The sequence below is a fragment of the Lampris incognitus genome, chromosome 12, assembly GCF_029633865.1.
Source record: "Lampris incognitus isolate fLamInc1 chromosome 12, fLamInc1.hap2, whole genome shotgun sequence".
NCBI lineage: Eukaryota > Metazoa > Chordata > Actinopteri > Lampriformes > Lampridae > Lampris > Lampris incognitus.
Window position 1 is genome coordinate 30,631,567 of NC_079222.1, and position 19,549 is coordinate 30,651,115.

Consider the following 19,549-nt stretch of genomic DNA (forward strand, 5'->3'; position numbering starts at 1 on the left):
CACTCGCTGCTTTGTTAGTTTCTCACCCCCCTCCGTCACCAGCCATTTATTGCACTCTATAGCAGGTGTCTGTGGAGGCTGGTCACACCATCTGCCCTTTACAGGTGCTTCACTGCTCCAAGGGTGCCCGTTTGCTTGCCAGCTAGATAGAGGAAACAGTGGTGATGTTTATCTTATGTACAAAATTCTGCTTGATACCTTGCAAGACAATTATTAAACAGATAGGCAAGGTGTTTTCAGTTTTGTGTGCACCCACTGAGGTTGATTGCTGCTAGCCCATGCAGACCGGCAGTTCTGATAACACCTAGGGCAGTCTGGCGGCGGCCTCGCCTAGCGCTGACTGTTTTTGGTGTCATCGTGTGGAGTGATGGGAGGTGTGTCGAGGGTGTCTGGCTGGGAGAGCTGGCGTTGGATCGGCCGGGGGAGCCTGGGCTGCTGTGTCCGGTGGGCCCAGGGACCACGGCCCTGCCCAGAGCTGACAGGACACGGAAGTGGGCAGGCTAAGCTAACTGCTAGCCCATGCGGACCGGCAGTTCCGACAGTCATCCTGGCATTGGCTCTCTTAGACAGTTATTTTTTTGTTTTGCTTGGATATATGTGTTCTTGTAGTTTGGATATGTGTTTTTTTGTCTTTGTGTTGCACTGCTGTGGGCTGGGGAGAAAACATATTTTGTTTCATTTCATGTATGCAAGTGCATGAAAGGAAATGACAAATAAATGTTCCTGATTCCTGTTTCCTGGATAGCACACATTGCGAAAAACAGATTTAAAGGCTGCTTTTAATGAGCGGCTTGTGTTTTTGGATATGAAAGTACAAAAGATGCCAAAAGTAGCTAATTCATCTTAAAAATCATAGTTGTTTGTGTATGTATGTGTGTTTGGGTATGTGTCTGTTCATCTATGTGTGACTCGTTTGTAGACTCTCACTCACACTAAGTACACACTCCTCTCTTTGAGTGAGAGAGAGATTTGTCACAGGCTTGATAATGACTCTAAGACCCCAGATAGGTACCAAGGGGGTAGCTGGGTACAACAAACAAACACTAAACAACTCAACAGGGGCCAAGGCTCACACACATCTGTGCCATTCTCTTTTCCCCACTTAAAAACCATTCACACACACCATCTCTTCCTCCCCCATCTACAAGCCACACACACACACACACACACACACACACACACACACACACACACACACACACACACACACACACACACACACACACACACACACACACACTTACTTTCTGCAGCAGCTGCTTTATCAAAAACTAATAGAAGACTGAGTCTGCAGACGGTTTTAGGGCTGATGACCAAAGGTTTTGACAGTTTATAATCAAATGTCTTGGTCCTATTTTGAGCTGTTTTGGATGCTCACGAGCTCAATTAAAACTCTTGGTAAGATTGAAAATTTATAAATTTCTGCTCATGGCTGTTTTCTTTCTTTCTTTCTTTTTTACCTTGTTCTAAATTCTGTATTTTAAAATTTCCGTAAACTTGGATTAGATCTGGCACATGCTCATCACATTGTTTTGAGGCCTCTTGCAGTTTGTGATGAGATCATTTTAAAGGGAAGCAGTAAGACCTCCGAAAGAGAGGTGGAGCAGAGGCCTTGCTCATGAAATGGCAATTTAATTTTTTCAGAAGCAATGATACGGCACACAAAAACAAATGACGTCCTATTTCTAGTGAAGAGAGGACACAGTTACTAGTGGTGAATAATACCCCAATGCCCAGATCAAATTTATATTTCAATCAAATATCCACTGCTTTCTTTTATCTGAGCACCTCAGTTTAGCTATCATCCGACAAGGACCTCAGCCCCTTATTTTAACAGAGGAACATATGGATTCACAGTAATGAGGATGAGGAATCAGGTTTAATAAGATTTGTGTGTCCGTATGTTGACTTTCATTTGACAAAGTGAGAACTCACTGAAATGTCGTACTGTATACTGTGTGTGTTATATATGTTCTTTTATAGACTATTTTATGTTGTGCATTCACCAATTTGTTTTTAGTCTCCTGCTGCCATCTTGTGGTAACAGTAAAATAGGGTCTATGGAGTGTCATCAATGATCATAGGCCTAGAAACAATATGGTTAATTATAGGGGGCCCAGCAGTGTCCCCAACCCTACAACAAACAGCTCATTTTACTGAATTAGTCTTAGACAAAGGCTTGTGTTATGGACTCCAACCCAGCCCCTGAGGATGCACAAGCCAGTGCATTCTTAGTGCTGGTCCCAAGCCCGGATAAATGGGGAGGGTTACGTCAGGAAGGGCATCCAGCGTAAAACCTTTGCCAAATCAAATATGCGGATCATATGTCAGATTTCTTACTGGATCGGTTGAGGTCTGGGTTACCAACAACCGCCACCAATACTGTTGGCCATCAGGGTGCCGATGGAAACTATGTGACTGTTGGGCAAAGCAAAAGGAGAGGGGGAAAGCATGTCCAGAGGCAGCATGAGAGGAGGAAGGGTAAGAGTGTGGAGGTGAGAGTGGGAACTGGTAAAGGGAGAGAGCTGGCTGATATGATGGAGAGAAGGAAGGTAGATATACTGTGTGTGCAATAGACCAGATGGAATGGGAGTAAGGCCAGGAGCATCAGAGGTGGGTTAAAACTCTTCTACAATGGTGCGAACGGGAGGAGAAATAGGGTAGGGGTATTTCTGAAGGAAGAGTATGTCAAGAGTGTGTTTGAGGTGAAGAGGGTCAGACAAAGGGATGAGTATGAAGCTGGAAATCCAAGGTGTATTGATGAATATTATCAGTGCATATATCCCACAAGTTGGGTGTAAGTTGGAAGAGAAACAACAATTCTGGAGTGAGTTGGATGAAGTGGTGGAGAGTGTACCCAAGGAGGAGGGAGTGGTGATTGGAACGGACTTCAATGGACATGGTGTTGAAGGGAACAGATGTGATGAGGAGGTGATGGGCAGGTATGATGTCAAGGAGAGGAATGTGGAAGGACAGATGGTGGTGGATTTTGTGAAAAGGATGGAAAGGGCTGTTGTGAATACATATTTCAAGGAGAGGGAGGAATATAGGGTGACATATAAGAGTGGAGGAAAGTGCACACAGGTGGACTATATCTTATGTAAGAGGCACAATCTGGGAGGGATTGGAGACTGCAAGGTTGTGGCAGGGGAGAACGTAGCTAGGCAGCATTGGATGGTGGTCTGTAGGATGACTTTAGAGACCAAGAACAGGAAGAGAGTGGCAGAGCCAAGAATCAGATGGTGGAAGTTGAAGAAGAAAAACTGTTGTGTGGAGTTCAGGGAAAAGTTAAGACAGGCACTGGGTGGTAGTGAAGAGTTGTCGGATGGCTGGGCAACCCACTGCAAAAATTATGAGGGCAACAGCTAGGAAGGTACTTGATGTGTCATCTTGACAGGGAGGAAGTACAGCAAAGTGTACAGAGAAAGGTTGGCAAAAAGTGGGAGAGTCAGAGAGATGAAGAAAGTAGACAGGAGTACAAAGAGATGCAGTGTAAAGCGAAGAGAGAAGTGGCAAAGGCAAAGGAAAAGACACATGGTGAGTTGTATGAGAGTTTAAACACTAAGGGGGGAGAAAAGGACTTGTACCAATTGGCTAATCAGAGGGACCGAGCCGGGAATGGTGTGCAGCAGGTTAGGGCGATCGAGGATTGAGATGGAAATGTGCTGACAAGCGAGGTGAGTGATTTGGGAAGGTGGAAGGAGTACTTTGAGGGGCTGATGAATGAAGGAAACGAGAGAGAGAGAGAGAGAGAGAGAGAGAGGGTTGGATGATGTGGGTATAGTGGATCAGGAAGTGCAGTGGATTAGCAAGGAGGAAGTGAGGGCAGCTATGAAGAGGATGAAGAGTGGGAAGGTGGTTGGTCCGGATGACATACCTGTGGAGGCATGGAGATGTTTAGGAGAGATAGCAATTGAGTTTTTAACTAGATTGTTTAATACAATCTTGGAATGTGAGAGGATGCCGGAGGAGTATAAAGCTGATCAACCACAGCATGACAATATGGGAAAGGGTAGTTGAAGCTAGGTTAAGAGGAGAGGTGATGATTAGCGAGCAGCAATATGGTTTCATGCCATGAAAGAGCACTACTGCGATGTTTGCTTTGAGAATGTTGATGTAGAAGTATAGAGAAGGCCTGAAGGAGTTACGTTTTGTCTTTGTGGATTTAGAGAAAGCATACGACAGGGTGCCGAGAGAGGAGATGCGGTGTTGTATGTCAGGAGTGGCAGACGTTTGTAGGAGTGGTGAAGGATATGTATGAGGGCATTGTGACAGTGGTGAGGTGTGCCATTTGAATGACAGATGGATTTAAGGTGGATGTGGGATTATATCAAGGATCAGCTCTGAGCCCTTTCTTATTTGCAATGGTGATGGACAGATTGTAGCAATGGTAGGGTACATGTGCGGGAGAGCCTGGAGAGGTGGATGTATGCACTGGAGAGAAGAGGAATGAAAGTCAGTAGGAGCAAGACAGATGGCCTTCGCCAGCATCAACCCATGCAAAGCTGCTGGGCTGGCCAATATACCTGGGTGTGTTCTTATGTACTGCGCAGAACAGCTGAAAGATGTTTTTGCAGACATCTTCATCACCTTTCGCAGTCGAGCAGTAGTGCCCACCTGCCTCAAAAATGCCACCATCATTCCCTTGCCCAAAAAGTCAAACCCAGCCTGTATGAATTACTTCCACCCTGTGGCTCTCACTCCCATAGTTATGAAGTGCTTTTTGTGGCTTGTCATGCAGCACATCAAGGCCATCCTCACAGCAATCCTAGATCCTCTACAGTTTGCATATAGAGCCAACCAATCCATGGAAGACGCAAAATCTACCACACTCCACCCCATTTTGTCACACCTGGAAGGGAAGAACACCTATGCCAGGATCCTCTTCATCGATTTCAGCATGGCATTTAACACCATTGTACCACAACAACTGGTGGAGAACCTGAGATTGCTGGACGTGGACACCGGTACCTGCAACTATGTCCTCGACGACCTGACGCGGAGGCAGCAGACAGTCAGGATGGGCAGCCACACATCAAATTCCATTGTAGTGAGCACAGGTTCACCCCAGGGCAGCGTCCTAAGCCCCCTCTTGTTCATCCTGCTAACCCATGGCTGTACTGCCAAATTTGACACCAACCATATTATCAAGTTTGCAGGTGACACAACAGTAGTGAGTCTCATCAGCGAGAATCATGAATCTGCATACAGGATGGAGGTGGAGCAGCTAACGGCATGGTGCGAATCTCACAATCTCTCCATGAATACGTATAAATAAAACAAAAGAGTTGGTGATTGACTTCAGGAGTGTCGGCAGGCACCATCATACCCTGCTGACCATCATGGTGCCACTGTGGAGAGGGTCAGTAACATCAAGTTCCTGGGAGTGCCCCTGGCGGGCGACCTAACCTCAGCCATTAACACTTTGGCCATTGTTAAAAAGGCTCAACAGCTGCTCTATCCCCTCTGGAGACTTAAAAGGGCAAGTCTCCCCATTCCAGCCCTCACCACCTTCTACAGGGGCACTATTGAAAACATTCTAACTCAGCATTCAACCCCACCCTTAGCAATAGGACCCCTCTTAACACTGACCAAGTGTGTCTGCTCCTGAAACTGTGTCCTCCGTCCATGTTCTTCACATACAGGGGGCAGTACTATAGGCAGAGGCATGGGTGTGCTATGGGTTCCCCAGTCTAGCTTGCAGTGGCCAACTTGTACATGGAGGAAGTGGAAAGGAGGGTCCTGGTGTCCTATCCAGGGACACCATCTAGCCATTGGTTCAGTTTAGTGGACAACTCCTGGGTTACAATTAAATCTCAGGACGTACCACATTTCATCGACCACACTAACTCTGCGGACAACCATATCAAGTTCACCAGGGTGGATGTGAAAAATGACAGGTTAGCCTTCTTAGAATGTGAAATTGCAGTTGGTGATGGGGGACAGTTGATTGTTGATGTTTACTGTAAACCAGCGCATACTGATCAGTACTTAAGGTTTGACTCTCATCATCCACTGGAGCACAAACTAGAAGCCATCAGGATGCTGTACCACTGAGTTGAAAATGTCCCCACCAACACAGCTGCCGGGGAAGAGGAGAAATCCCACATTAAACAGGCCCTGATTAAGTGTGGTTATTCTCACTGGGTGTTTGTCAAAGCCAGTGCACCAGCCGATGAAGAGAGGAGAAGGACAACAGCTGTGTAAGTGTAAACCAGTGGTGATTCCATATGTGGTAGGACTGTTGGAATGTTGAGACGCGTATTTTCCAAAAATTGCGTCTCAGTTGCTTTCAAACCCCAAAACATGCTGTGCCAGAAGCTGGTCCACCCCAAGGATCGGGTCCCCCGGCACAAAAAGAGAAGTATAGTGCATGCTGTTAAGTGCCAGGGGGATTGCCGTGACTTGTACATTGGGGAAAGTAAACAGACGCTGGCCAAGAAAATGGCACAATACAGGAGAGCTAACACGTCAAGACAGGACTCCGCAGTCTACACCATCTACAGGCCAGTGGCCGCTGTTTCAAGGATGAGGATGTGCACATCATTTATAGGGAGGAATGCTGATTTGAACGTGGAGTCAAAGAGGCCATCTATGTGAAGAGGGAACGACCATCCCTGAACCGAAGGGTGGAGGGGCTAAGAGTACATCTATCACCATCTTACAATGCTGTGATTGCAAACATTCCCAAATCCTCTGTGAATAGTACACATGGCCACTGTCACTCTAGTTAATGGTCACACCCATATCTGCATATGAAACCGATCGTTGGTTTTGGTCGTTGTGCCACTGTATTGTTTATAAGGGTGGGGATATCTGCTGTCAGTTGAGACTGAAGAGGTCACTTAGTTGAGTGATGAAATGTATCTGTTAATAAACGATGTATCCAGATGAACTGATTCAACTTTTTTGATTTTCTTATCTGGATTACTGAGCATGAATAAAGACACTTTCTTTCCACCATCCACCAGCACAATAGGCTTAAATGTCCTTTGGCATGCATTTCAATGAGGACAGTTAGAAGGCTGACCCAATCCCTTCCAGTCACATGAGGACGCACAAACATGTTCTCCCCATAAACTCTCTCTCTCTCTCTCTCTCTCTCTCTCTCTCTCTCTCTCTCTCTCTCTCTCTCTCTCTCTCTCTCTCTCTCTCTCTCTCTCTCTCTCTCTCTCTCTCTCTCTCTCTCTCTCTCTCTCTCTCTCCCTCTCTCTCTCTGGGTGTAGTTATAACCTTTCCTGAAGGTAAAATGAGGTCAAACAGGATTTTTTTTGGGTCCAAATCTGTACAACAAAAAACAAAACAAAAAAACAAAACAAAAAACTTAACAGTAAAACCTGACTAGGACTGCTGTGAGGTAGTAGGCTACACAGGCTGCATGGGAAAAGAAACACTGAGAAAAGGAATGTGTTAAGGAATGTGTCAGGACCACAGTATTTGCTACTAAACAATCCTTCCCCTTTTCTATAAAATACCCAAGGAGATTGAAAACCCTGAATTGTTTTGAGGAGAGAAATTATCACCGCAGTCTGACTTATTTCATGTTTTATTCTTTTGTCGCTTCTCTTTTATTTGTAGTTTTAACTCTGTTTGAAATTCCAACAGTTTGAATCTGGAACAGCTCAGAACAGATGAACATTTCACTAACACCGCTTCCCGTATGGGAAGACCTCATCTCATCTCATCTCATCTCATCTCATCTTTGTTTTGTTTTGTTTTTGTTTGTTTTTTTATGTTGGGTATATGTGTTTTTGTGGGGTTTTTTGTAGTTTGGATATAGTATTTGTAGTTTGGATGTGTTTTTGTCTTTGTGTTGCACTGCTGTGGGCTGGGGGAAACTATATTTTGTTTCATTTCATGTGCATGAAATGACATGACAAATAAATGTCCCTGATTCCTGATTTCTGATTACACCACAAAGACATTTCCCTTATGAGGATGCTCTGCTGTTGTAACTTTGACCATGTTTAACATATGAACCTCAATTCTTGACGCCATGTTCCATCACACAGACAACACTCTATCGCTACTTGGTGATACATTTTCTAAGCATAACAGATTTCATCATAGCCGTTGCTGAGTTATGGTGACAGCATTATAGTACCTTATTCAACTGTGTCCAAAGTGATCTCAATAAGGTGGGCGATATTGAGAGTGATGATTCGATGGTGATCATGTCACATGAGGTGTATCAAGCTGTAAACAAGCTGTCTGTTAACAAAGCAAGTGGCTTAGATCATGTTACTGTTGAACACCTTAAATATGCCAGTCCGAGGATAGCTCCTCTCCTTGCTATTTGTTTTACTGACTTTATAGTCCATGGCTTCTTACCACTCTCAATGTTGTCTGTACGGTTAGTGCCAGTCATTAAGGACAAAGCTGGTTAAGTATGCAGCCTAGAGAACTGCAGGCCTATAGCTCTAGCCATCATACTGTCAAAAGTCCTAAAAAGAATCCTGCTGGATTAGAGTGCATGAGTTTATCAACTCCACAGATTACCAGTTTGGTTTTAAAGCTAAACATGGCACTGACTTATGTATATATGCCTTAAAAGAAATTATTAATAAATCTAGAGGCCAAAACTCATCGGTTCTTAATATGTGTTTTATTGATGCTTCCAAAGCTTTTGATTGTGTTAATCATAGAAAGTTGTTTGTTAAATTGAGTCAAAGAGGGGTGCCTAAATATATTGTGAGAATCCTGGTTTATTGATATGCCCACCAGACTACACAAGTAGTGGGGCAGCTTAGCATAAAAATTGTGCATTTTGTGATAAAAGCGTCAAAATTGGTCCATATGTAGCTTAATATATTTAGAAGAAATGTGGATATGGAGCCACTGAAAATTAACCCCGTAGTGGCCATGGCAGGCATGGGCGTTATTAGATTGCTTTTAGCGGGGCTGTGGCCTCCCTAAATTTCATATCAGCCATTATGACAAGACAGAGGAGAATGTTGCCTTTCCAGAGATACCAATATTATTGTTCTAGTCCAAATAGAACCAGAGATATGCCATTTTACATATCGGATGTCACCAATGCATGTTGAAAAAACGAAGTTCCCAGTCCCTTCTGAGACATTATTAATCTGTACACTCTGTATAGACATCTATACCTAAACACTCCTCTATTCATCTGTATACTATGTATAGACATCTATACCTAAGAAACCGTCCTATCTTGGGGTATGTAATAAGGTGAACTATCTTGGACATTGTATTACTGAACAAATTACAGACGGTTATATTTATAGGCAATGCCACATGATGTATGCACAAGCATATAGCATAATGTAATCATCATGAGTCATAAGCCCACTGAGGCAAATTTGTAATTTGTGATTTTGGGCTATACAAATAAAATTGATTTGATTTGATTGATTTGATGAGTTTAACTGATATAAGATTCAGTGCCACACTCTACCAATCCCGGCAGTGGGACCATTGATATAGCAGCCTTCTTATAAGACTCTGATTTGTTCCTTTTATGTTATTTTATTGTTTACTCTATGTATTATCTAGGGTTTATCTTTACCAATGGTTCTTATCTTTTATGGTGTCTCTTAACCTGAGTCTGCAATAAAGTTTTGAGTTGAGTTGAGCTGAGCTGAGCTGAGCTGAGCTGAGCTGAGCTGAGCTGAGCTGAGCTGAGCTGAGTTGAGCTGAGCTGAGCTGAGCTGAGCTGAGCTGAGCTGAGCTGAGTTGAGTTGAGTTGAGTTGAATTGAGTTGAGTTGAGTTGAGTGTGTACATAGTGGGGTTTAGTGTAATGTGACAAATACTGGAGGAAAAAGCATGCCAAGTCATTTTTCAGGTGTGGTAAAAAGATTTAATTCCAATGCTCGGGTCTGCAGGTACAAGTGTCTATAAAAAGTGAACGCTTTCACTCTTGCTATGTACATGTTGCAGCACAAGGTTAATATGGGGCTGACAGGCAGATTACTGAGAGGAGAGACAGACAGTCCCAAAATGTGATATTTGCCCCCTTTGCATCCATCATTACGGTTAGCCTCAAAGAATTTCCTTCAAATCTTTAATGTCACTTATCCACGCCTAATGGATAAAAAGGATGCATACATACAGGAGACATGATGAATCATCCAAGCAACTGTCATAATTCCAATATAGCACAGTCAAACCATGCGAAATACATCATGAAGTGTGTGTGTGTGTGTGTGTGTGTGTGTGTGTGTGTGTGTGTGTGTGTGTGTGTGTGTGTGTGTGTGTGTGTGTATATTTTTTTTTTTTGCAGATTATACAAGTAAAATTTGCAAACATTATATATATATATATATATATATATAACTTTATTAAACGAAACACTCAACGATAGGAAAAGTGCTCAACAAATAAGGAGCAAAATAATCCAGTGATTCAAGTAAATACTTTATGAGACAGTACAAGCCTGTTTCATGCCATAAGACAGCTGATGGTTGCTTATGGCATGAAACAGGCTTGTACTGTCTCATAAAGTATGTACTTGAATCATGCCATAAGCAACCATCAGCTGTCTTATGGCATGAAACAGGCTTGTACTGTCTCATAAAGTATTTACTTGAATCATTGGATTTTATATATATTTGCAGATTATATGAGTAATCACACACACACACACACACACACACACACACACACACACACACACACACACACACACACACACACACACACACACACACACACACACACACACACACATATATATTTGCAGATTATATGAGTAAAATTTGCAACAGCAATGGTAACATTTACAATGTAAAACTTTTGTGGAGTTAGTAAATATTTTAAGTGGTATAACAAATGTGTGATTTTAGATTAAAAGAGAGAGAGGTCACATGTTTTGTGCAAGTGTGTGTGTGTGTGTGTGTGTGTGTGTGTGTGTGTGTGTGTGTGTGTGTGTGTGTGTGTGTGTGTGTGTGAAACATGTTTGCTTTTGTATCACATTCAAAAAGAGGCTTTGGGAAATAGCTGCAAAAAAGAAAAAAAAAACCCGAAAGAAAATGATGAAGGCAAGTGAGAGCATCACATTGATAAAGAACATAACATTTCAACAGACAAACAGTCATAGATATTATAAATTATAATCTGATTCCAAAGGCTTTGCTAAGACAGAGGAATGTCTAACAAAGCTGGAAAACCTAAATAACAATAGGATTCAACATGTCATACAGTCTCAGGGGTAAAATACAGACAAAACAGCCTGAGAGAAAACATCTGAGACAGAAACCGTAGGGATTTAGATTATATGGATTTTATGGCTCACAATCATCATCCATTCACACTCATTTTTCTCTCATCCTCTCCCAAGAACATTCCGGTCCATGTGATGAGAGATCAAGTGCTTCACTTCAGACAACAAATAGTTTGTGTTGGTGTTAATGCATGTATGTGTGTAAATAAATGTGTGTGTTTGTGCGCGACATTCACTTGTGATTCTCTTGGTGATGTAGCGTGGAGTCATCAAACAGAGGATTCTTCACTTCCATCTCTCCCGTCTGTCAAAGAGGAGAAATAATAAGTTATATGGAAAAATAACAGCAAAAAACAAAGTGTGTGTGTGTGTGTGTGTGTGTGTGTGTGTGTGTGTGTGTGTGTGTGTGTGTGTGTGTGTGTTCACACAATGCTGCCCACCTACCGGTGCAAGTCCAGGGCACTCATATACTGTGAAGTCTCCTCCCACCTCCTCTTCATCTGTTGTGACCTCAGAGTCCGCGACTTTCTGCTCTGGTTTGTGTCTGGTCAAAATAGTCAAAAAAATGGACAAATTTAGTGCACATGAGTGAATGAGTGAGTAAGAGTGCAAGTGTGCGTGTGTGTGTGTGTGTGTGTGTGTGTGTGTGTGTGTGCACGTGCATGTTTGTGTGTATATGTATATGTAAGAGAATAAGTGAATGAGAGAGGGTGGGGAAAGGGTGTAAAACAGAGGAGGTGTGAGATTAAAAGAAGCAAGGTGCATTTAAAATGGAACTAAATAATGGAGAGAGCAGGAAAAAGAGAAGAGAGGGACAGGTAAGATGAGAAAGATGGACCAAAAGAAAAGCAGATTCAAACTCACTTTTCCATTGAGAGCATCTGCTGTTTCTGATGCTGATAATGATACATCTGAGCACTTTGAGCCAGTGTTTTATCACCAATCTGCAGGAAAACCAAAAAACAAAAGATGGAGGTACAAAATACACAACACACACGACACACAGACCATACATCCATCCATCCATTATCCAAACCGCTTGTCCTTACTCAGGGTTGCTGGAGCCTATCCCAGCAGTCATTGGACGGCAGGCGGGGAGACACCCTGGACAGGCCGCCAGGCCCAACACTTTCACACCTAGGGGCAATTTAGTATGGCCAATTCACCTGACCTACATGTCTTTGGACTTTGGGAGGAAACCGGAGCACCCCAAGGAAACCCACACAGACATGGGGAGAACATGCAAACGACACACAGAGGATGACCCGGGACAACCCCCAAGGTTGGGCTTAAACCCAGGACCTTCTTGCTGTGAGGGGACCATGCTAACCACTATGCCACCATACCGTGAAATATTGAACCGGCATATTCTATTAAATCTGGCAAAGCTGTTTCATCATCTTTCAGTGTCTAACACAGTAATCCATAACAGAGCTTCATAATTGCAGGTAAGTGTTGAAGGTAAACAAAACAGACACGTGCCAAAAGATTCTTGTTTCTATCATTGGCCGCAGTGAGGGATGAAAGTATTATGAACTTACTGAGGTTGCACTGGCGACGGTAGTATCTTTGGCCCCGCCTCCAAATGCAGGATAGTCCACTTTCTGGGCAAGATGAGATTCTTTCAGCAACCTGTAGAGGGCGCCAGGAACTACAGTGAGAAAACCGAGGATTGTCCCAAGACACTTCAAGCAAAGCAACAGCTATAGTTTGCTTTAAGTTGAAACTCGAAGACGTGTGGATAGACTTCTGACCTGAACAAATTTAATCGAGCGGGATTCACCATGTTGAAAGTGGAAAAAATGAAAATTTGAAAAACTGTGTTTTGCACCCAACTATAACTTAGTCAAAGGACATTACGCAAGACAAAATCACAAAAGCGTAATTTTTGAAAACGAAATAAGCACAAAAAGCTATTACAGATACTGTCTCCTTTTCTTGGCTGTGTAGCTTGATCAGCTCATGTTTAACAGCTTGGCTAGTTTGCATCTTATCACTTAGCGAGGTCAAAGTGCCACACTCAGGGGCGTCAATTCACCAGAAGCCAAGGTATGGCAAAGTCAGATGACGTCATGTCTGACATCACGTGACATCAAATCAAATCCCTCAAATTTTCATTCCAGCTCAACCATGTGGCTCTGTGCCGGTAGCTAGCTACAACCATTTATTTCATTTATACAATTGCGTCGCCCTAATACAGTCAGAGCCTTGACTGATCCACCTAGACATTCCTCATCGCCCGCAGCTGAATCTGTATCCCCCGCCACAGGTGTAACGCCTTGGTCCTGCTACAGATTATAATATGGCAAGTATGTATTATTGTTTTTCATGTTTTTCAAAGTGAAACTTTTTTCACAAAATTAAAGATGGCTACTGAAAATAAAAAATGGCCACCGGTAAATGGACAGAACCCCACCGGAGAAAACCACACAGTCAACAATTCATTTAAAACACTAAGAAATGCGTAATTGAAATATATTGTTTCACACTGGCCAGGCAGACAAGGTATGGCAGATGACATACCTTGCAATACCCAATTGACGCCCTGGCCACATTATTCTCTTAGTTGTTTTGTTTTGGGTTTTTTTTTAGTTTTGTACTTGGCCAACTATCCCCGTCTTCCAAGCCATCCCAGTCACTGCTCCACCCCCTCTGCTGATCCGGGGAGGGCTGCAGACTACCACATGCTTCCTCCGATACATGTGGAGTCGCCAGCTGCTTCTTTTCCCCTGACAGTGAGGAGTTTCACCAGGGGGATGTAGCACGTGGGAGGATCACGCTATCCCCCCCAGTTCCCGGACACATAACCCACATCGGGCTTCCCACCTGCAGACACAGCCAATTGTGTCTGTAGGGACGCCCGACCAAGCCGGAGGTAACACGGGTAATCGAATCGGCGATCCCTGTGTTGACAGGCAACGGAATAGACCACCACGCCAACCAGGTGCCCAACTCTTCTTTATTTTTAAAAATGTCCTCTAAACAGCTTTGAGTAGTACTGCGCCTCCAAGATGAATTTCTCACTTTCTGAAAGTGAGAAATTTAGATTACGACCAAGCAAAATGTGTTTCGTCTTTCAGTGAAACAGCCAAAGAATAAAGTATTGTTAAAAACAGAAACTTAGACTGTTTACTGGAAAGAAAGAAAAACCCCAAAAGACTAATTTAATCACTCCATCGCCTTACATAGGATTTCTGCTGCTCAGTCTTACCTGGTATAGCAGACAGCTGCTAGGATCACGGCCACGGTGCCGACCAGGATACACAGGGAGATCAAGACTGCAGGTGATAGATAAAGATGAGGCGTAAAGAAAAGGAAGTAAACAATATAAATGGGTGAGAAATTAGTAGAGGAATCAGATGATGCAAATAAATGAAGAGACATCCCTTATAATTGTCTGTGAATGACCCATTTGATATGGATACCCAAGTATAAATGTTTAATGGCTAATAATTAACAGTTAAGGTAATGAAGTTGATAATTCAGATTCATAAAGCCCACTCTTGCGCATTGAATGAAAAAACATTTGCTCAAACTGGCTCCAAAAAAAAAATTATAGTTAACGTGTTTGGGGTCAAAAAAATGGCTGCTGATTTGTGGTTCATGGAAAACACAAAGGAGGAGTCAAATTTTTTTAGCAAGGGGTAAAAAAGGTGGCAAGCAAAATTATAGGGCTCGACATATTCTGAACACACATAGGTGGCGGTAGGGCATCAGATATGGGGAAGGTAAACGTTACAGTAAAGTAAAAAAAAAAAAAAGCTTACTGTGGTGGTGCGGGGCAAAATTTACTGAGGGAGCCAGTCAGCTTGCTATGGAGATCATATCGCGGCCACACACAGGTGAAATTAACATTGCAGAGAAGGGGCGAATAAAACATTCACTTCCGGTGGCGAAAGAAATTTGCGTCTTTGCTTCGCAACCTCAACCGATAGCAAAGAAGTGTGTGTGGTTGACCCATGGATGTAATACAGGTTGACCAAACTTGGCTGTAATTGGCTGTAGTTTACTTAGTGAACCAGGATAGAGGAGACTTTGATTAAGTCAAGGTACAGATAAAATGATATATAACTGATGACATATGCATGTCAGTGGTCCATTAATGTGTTTGAGGATTCTTTTAATCACACATAGATAGCTAGCTAGATTATTAAGATTTATGTTAAATGTTTTCAGTGGTAATTTTGGGAGCTTCCCCTAGCCTCTTAATAGCGCCGCCTATGTGGACATGGTATATGAATCAATATGGTACAGTATCTCTCCTCCACTTATAATATTTTTTGAACCAGTACCAACTTTCTCTACCCTCAGACGAAGCCATGTGTTTTATTTTCATGGGAAAGTAATTGAAAGGAGCCAGTTAAGTATATATCAATTGAATTTAAGTACAAGACCATATAGCCGTCAAATTATTAACTATTGTCCTATTGAAGACAATACTTACTAACAATAACCCCATCCTTATTGGAGGCTGGGACAGCGAAAGGGCTTCCCTTGCCCTCGACCCCAGTGGCCCTTGGTTTGGGGCTCAGGATGTTAGGCAGTACAGAGACTGGTGGGCTGGTAGCTGTAGTGGGAGTGGGCAGGACTTCCGCTGCAGGATGGCTCTGGTTCCTCTGTTTATGTTTGGAGGTATCTTGGTGTTTTCTACCTTCTACTTGGGAGGCGCTGACTGCTGAAGAAAGAATGAGTAGGGGCAGGGATCAAGACAGAGAGAGAAAAGTCAAATTCAGAAACACGGAGAAGCACATACGACATGGAAAAGTGTTAGCGGCTAAATGAAATTAATATGTTGGACACAAACAAGTCAGCAGATCTAATAAGAAGAAAATTTTAACTGTCCTAATCATTACTACATAAACAAACTCGCACAAATTTAACTGTACTTTGGAAACCAAGGTTAAAATACAAACATGTCAAAGATATTAAATGATTTCAAAACCCTTACCTAGTTTTGTGGATTGTTTTATATGTGACACTTTCTGCTTTTCAATGACAGAGTCAAGGTAGTCGATCTCCTCATCCAGATCAGCATATGATATAACTCTCCCTGCAGGGCCGACAAGATTAAAAATTCAAGATGCAGTGCTTTATTGGTACATAATCCTAATTTGCTATGAGTTTCCGAGTGTCTGAAATAGAAGCAGTGTAGGAAATAAACGCACGTGCCCAACATTTACCAACTGCATCTTATGCTAGGTACAGTTTGCACTTTTATTCACGGTGAAGACATATCCCATTAGATAAACTCAGATACTAACTCTATAAATAAACATGTCTTAGCATCGTAGCACATCTTAGCACTTGAGGTGTAAAGCAAACATGTAAGACTTGGGCTACTATCATTTATAAATTCATGATACCTGCTCACATTATAACTTTCAGTTCTTTAACCATCTTACATTTTTTTACAGCAGAATATCTGACAGCTGAGATACCAGAAAGGGAAATCCACTAAAACTGCTATAATATAGGCTAACGAAACCAAATGATACACTACATTTTACGTTACAAGCTGTCTAAAAACAATTTTTTTACAGGGTAATCTACAAGCAGGGGAGCAAGCATATGCCCCATCAGTGATGTTTTGTCTCGTTTTATTTCTTTTTTGTCCCCCATAATCCTGTCTTTGTGTAGCCTACTTCATCACATGTAAATATGTGTGGTAAATACTTTCCCCATTAGATGTGTCATACAGCTTGAAAATGCTAGTTTTGAATGAACTGTGGGTTCAAAGAAAATTCAAAACAAAATGAGAATGGAAATCAGTTTTAATGACCGGGTAAAGTCTCACCATACAATGATTTTGAATAAACTGCTTACATATATTGCATCAGATGTAATATAACAACAAAAATATAAAAAATGGTTTAATACAAAATGGTAGGAGTAATTGAGACTGAGAAATAACACAATCACATTAATTAACTAATTAATAATTACACACACACACACACACACACACACACACACACACCTCTTCTGGAGCAGCTGCTTTATCAAAAACTAATAGAAGACTGAGTCTGCAGATGGTTTTAGGGGTTATGACCAAAGGTTTTGACAGTTTATAATCAAATGTCTTGGTCCTATTTTGAGCTGTTTTGGATTCTCACAAGCTCAATTAAAATTCTTTGTAAGACTCTGAAGATTTATAAAGTTCTGCTCAAGGATATTTTTTTTACCTCATTCAAAATTTCAGTAAACTCGGATTAGATCTGGCACATGCTCATCACATTGTTTTGAGGCCTCTTGTAGTTTCGGTTGTGATGAGATCATTTTAAAGGGAAGCCGTAAGACCTCCGAATGAGAGGTAGAGCAAAAGCCTTGCTCACTAAATGGCAATTTTATTTTTTCAGATATAATGATACCGCACACAAAAACAAATGACTTCCTATTTTTAGTGAAGAGCGGTTACAGTTACTAGTGGTGAATAATACCCCAATGCCCAGATCAAATTTATATTTCAATCAAATATCCACTGCTTTCTTTTATCTCAGCACCTCATTTTAGCTCTCATCCGACAAGGACCTCAGCCCCTTATTTTAACAGAGGATCATATGGATTCACAATGATGAGGATGAGGGAACAGGTTTCTTCTTAAGTTTAATAAGATTTGTATGTCCGTATGTTGACTTTTATTTGACAAAGTGAGAACTCACTGAAATGTAGTACTGTATCCTGTATGTGTTGTTATGTTCTTACCATAGATTATTTTATGTTGTCCATTTGCCAATTTGTTTTTAGTCTACTGCTGCCATCTTGTGGGGATGGTAAAACAAGGTCTATGGACTGTCACCAATGGCCATAGGCCTAGAACCAATATTGTTAATTATGGGGCTCAGCAGTGTCCCCAAACCCTACAATAAAGCAGGGCTCCGAGCAGGAACCAAATCAAATTTTCAGGAGCCAATAATAATAATAATAATAATACAATATAGTGATGTCACATGCTACATTGTTCAAGGGCTGCCTCACACTGCCTTTTTTTCTCCTCTTCATTGTCTGCCTTTGTTTGCTCTGCCAACAGAGGTGTCTCAAGGTGTCTTGTAGGGATGGGAGCTGAAGGGATGGGAGAGGAAGACTCCACTTGCTGCGCTTGGTTATCGTCATCTGTAAAGAACCGCACACTGATTGAATTGGGCTGGGATGACTCAAACGTCACTTGAGAACTTTCACTGGTCGAGTCGATATCGGCAACTGATGTCGAGGAGGCTGGGTTTGGATGTCGAGGAGGCTGGGTTTGGATGTAGAGAAGGCTGGGTTTGGATGTAGAGGAGGCTGGGTTTGGATAGGCAGGGACAGGAGTGAGGAAGTCTATATGTTTCGCTTGTACATTTCGTTTTCCTGCTGGGTGGCTAACGTTAGCTAGCTACGCACTTAGCTACATCTAATGTCTAAATTCAAACTCCATCGAGCTAAATTAAACACTGTTCATAAAGTTAACACTTCAAATTTTTAATCCGATAAACGTGACGTTTAACTATCTTCAACCACTGTTTCTGCTCATCTGTACAGCCGACGCTTCAACCGCCACAGGACGCGAGCAAGAGTGCGGAAAAGTTTGTGTATTGGAAACCGTAGAGGAGTTCACGCGATAGACGCAGGACCAAGAGGAAATGAGAGTTCAGGACACAAACAAAATGGAGGGCCTTTTTTTTTTTTGCTTTTGGGCAACGGCGGCCACTGGCGACTGGCAAGAGAAAAAAAAGGTCGCAAAATTAAAAAGTTAGTCGCACAGGCGACCATTTTAGTCGCCATCTGGAGCCCTGACGAGTGTAGCCAAGTGCCCAATAAGGACAACCTGACCGCACTGTTGTCCGCACTTGGTCACAATAAACTTTATTTACACCGCACCTTTCTGACCAGCGTTACAAGTTACCTTACACAACAGGATAAAATAATTCACATAGTCGAGATAAAACAACAGAATACCATAGAAATATAGGACATTGTGCCAGATCCGCTCCACAGAACAAGGTAAAACACGGTCAGGATAAAGTCACAAGCATAATTAAAACGAAGAGAATTAGAGCCGATAAAACAAGGATTATGATAAAAACAATTACAGTGATGAAAGAAAAATTTCAAAATATAAAAGTCCGGGAAACCAATAGTCCAATACCAAGCAAAGTTATCAGGATGACGTAACCATTAACTTTATTTCCCAAATCCCCACTTAGTTTAGTATATGAAACAGTTCAGACCACTGAGCAAGACACATGGGGGGGGGGGGCATGAAGAAAACGTTGTGTGTTTGAGTTGAGCAGTGAGGGGGAGGGCTGTGAGAGTCTGACAGTACCAGAGAATGGTGAAGTCCGACCAAACTCTCACAACCCTCACCTTTTCCTGCTTAACTCAAACGC

The 19,549-nt window shown here is 42.3% G+C and overlaps 1 protein-coding gene across 2 annotated transcripts in view; it reads right to left on the reverse strand.

Annotated features, from left to right (window-relative positions):
- Positions 1 to 10,656: 10,656 nt before the first annotated feature.
- The window catches only part of LOC130122043 (neural proliferation differentiation and control protein 1-like), a 31,963-nt gene continuing 23,070 nt past the window's right edge, over positions 10,657 to 19,549 (reverse strand). The window contains exons 2-8 of one of the 2 annotated variants that reach the window (XM_056291065.1): positions 16,135 to 16,236; positions 15,631 to 15,858; positions 14,398 to 14,464; positions 12,728 to 12,818; positions 12,051 to 12,130; positions 11,631 to 11,730; positions 10,657 to 11,490 (exon numbers count right to left, since the gene is read on the reverse strand). In XM_056291065.1, coding sequence (XP_056147040.1) covers positions 11,419 to 11,490; positions 11,631 to 11,730; positions 12,051 to 12,130; positions 12,728 to 12,818; positions 14,398 to 14,464; positions 15,631 to 15,858; positions 16,135 to 16,236 — 740 coding nt within the window. In that variant the 3' untranslated portion in view covers positions 10,657 to 11,418. Of the gene's footprint in view, positions 11,491 to 11,630; positions 11,731 to 12,050; positions 12,131 to 12,727; positions 12,819 to 14,397; positions 14,465 to 15,630; positions 15,862 to 16,134; positions 16,237 to 19,549 lie in introns of both variants that reach the window. The other variant, XM_056291064.1, reaches the window with a different exon arrangement.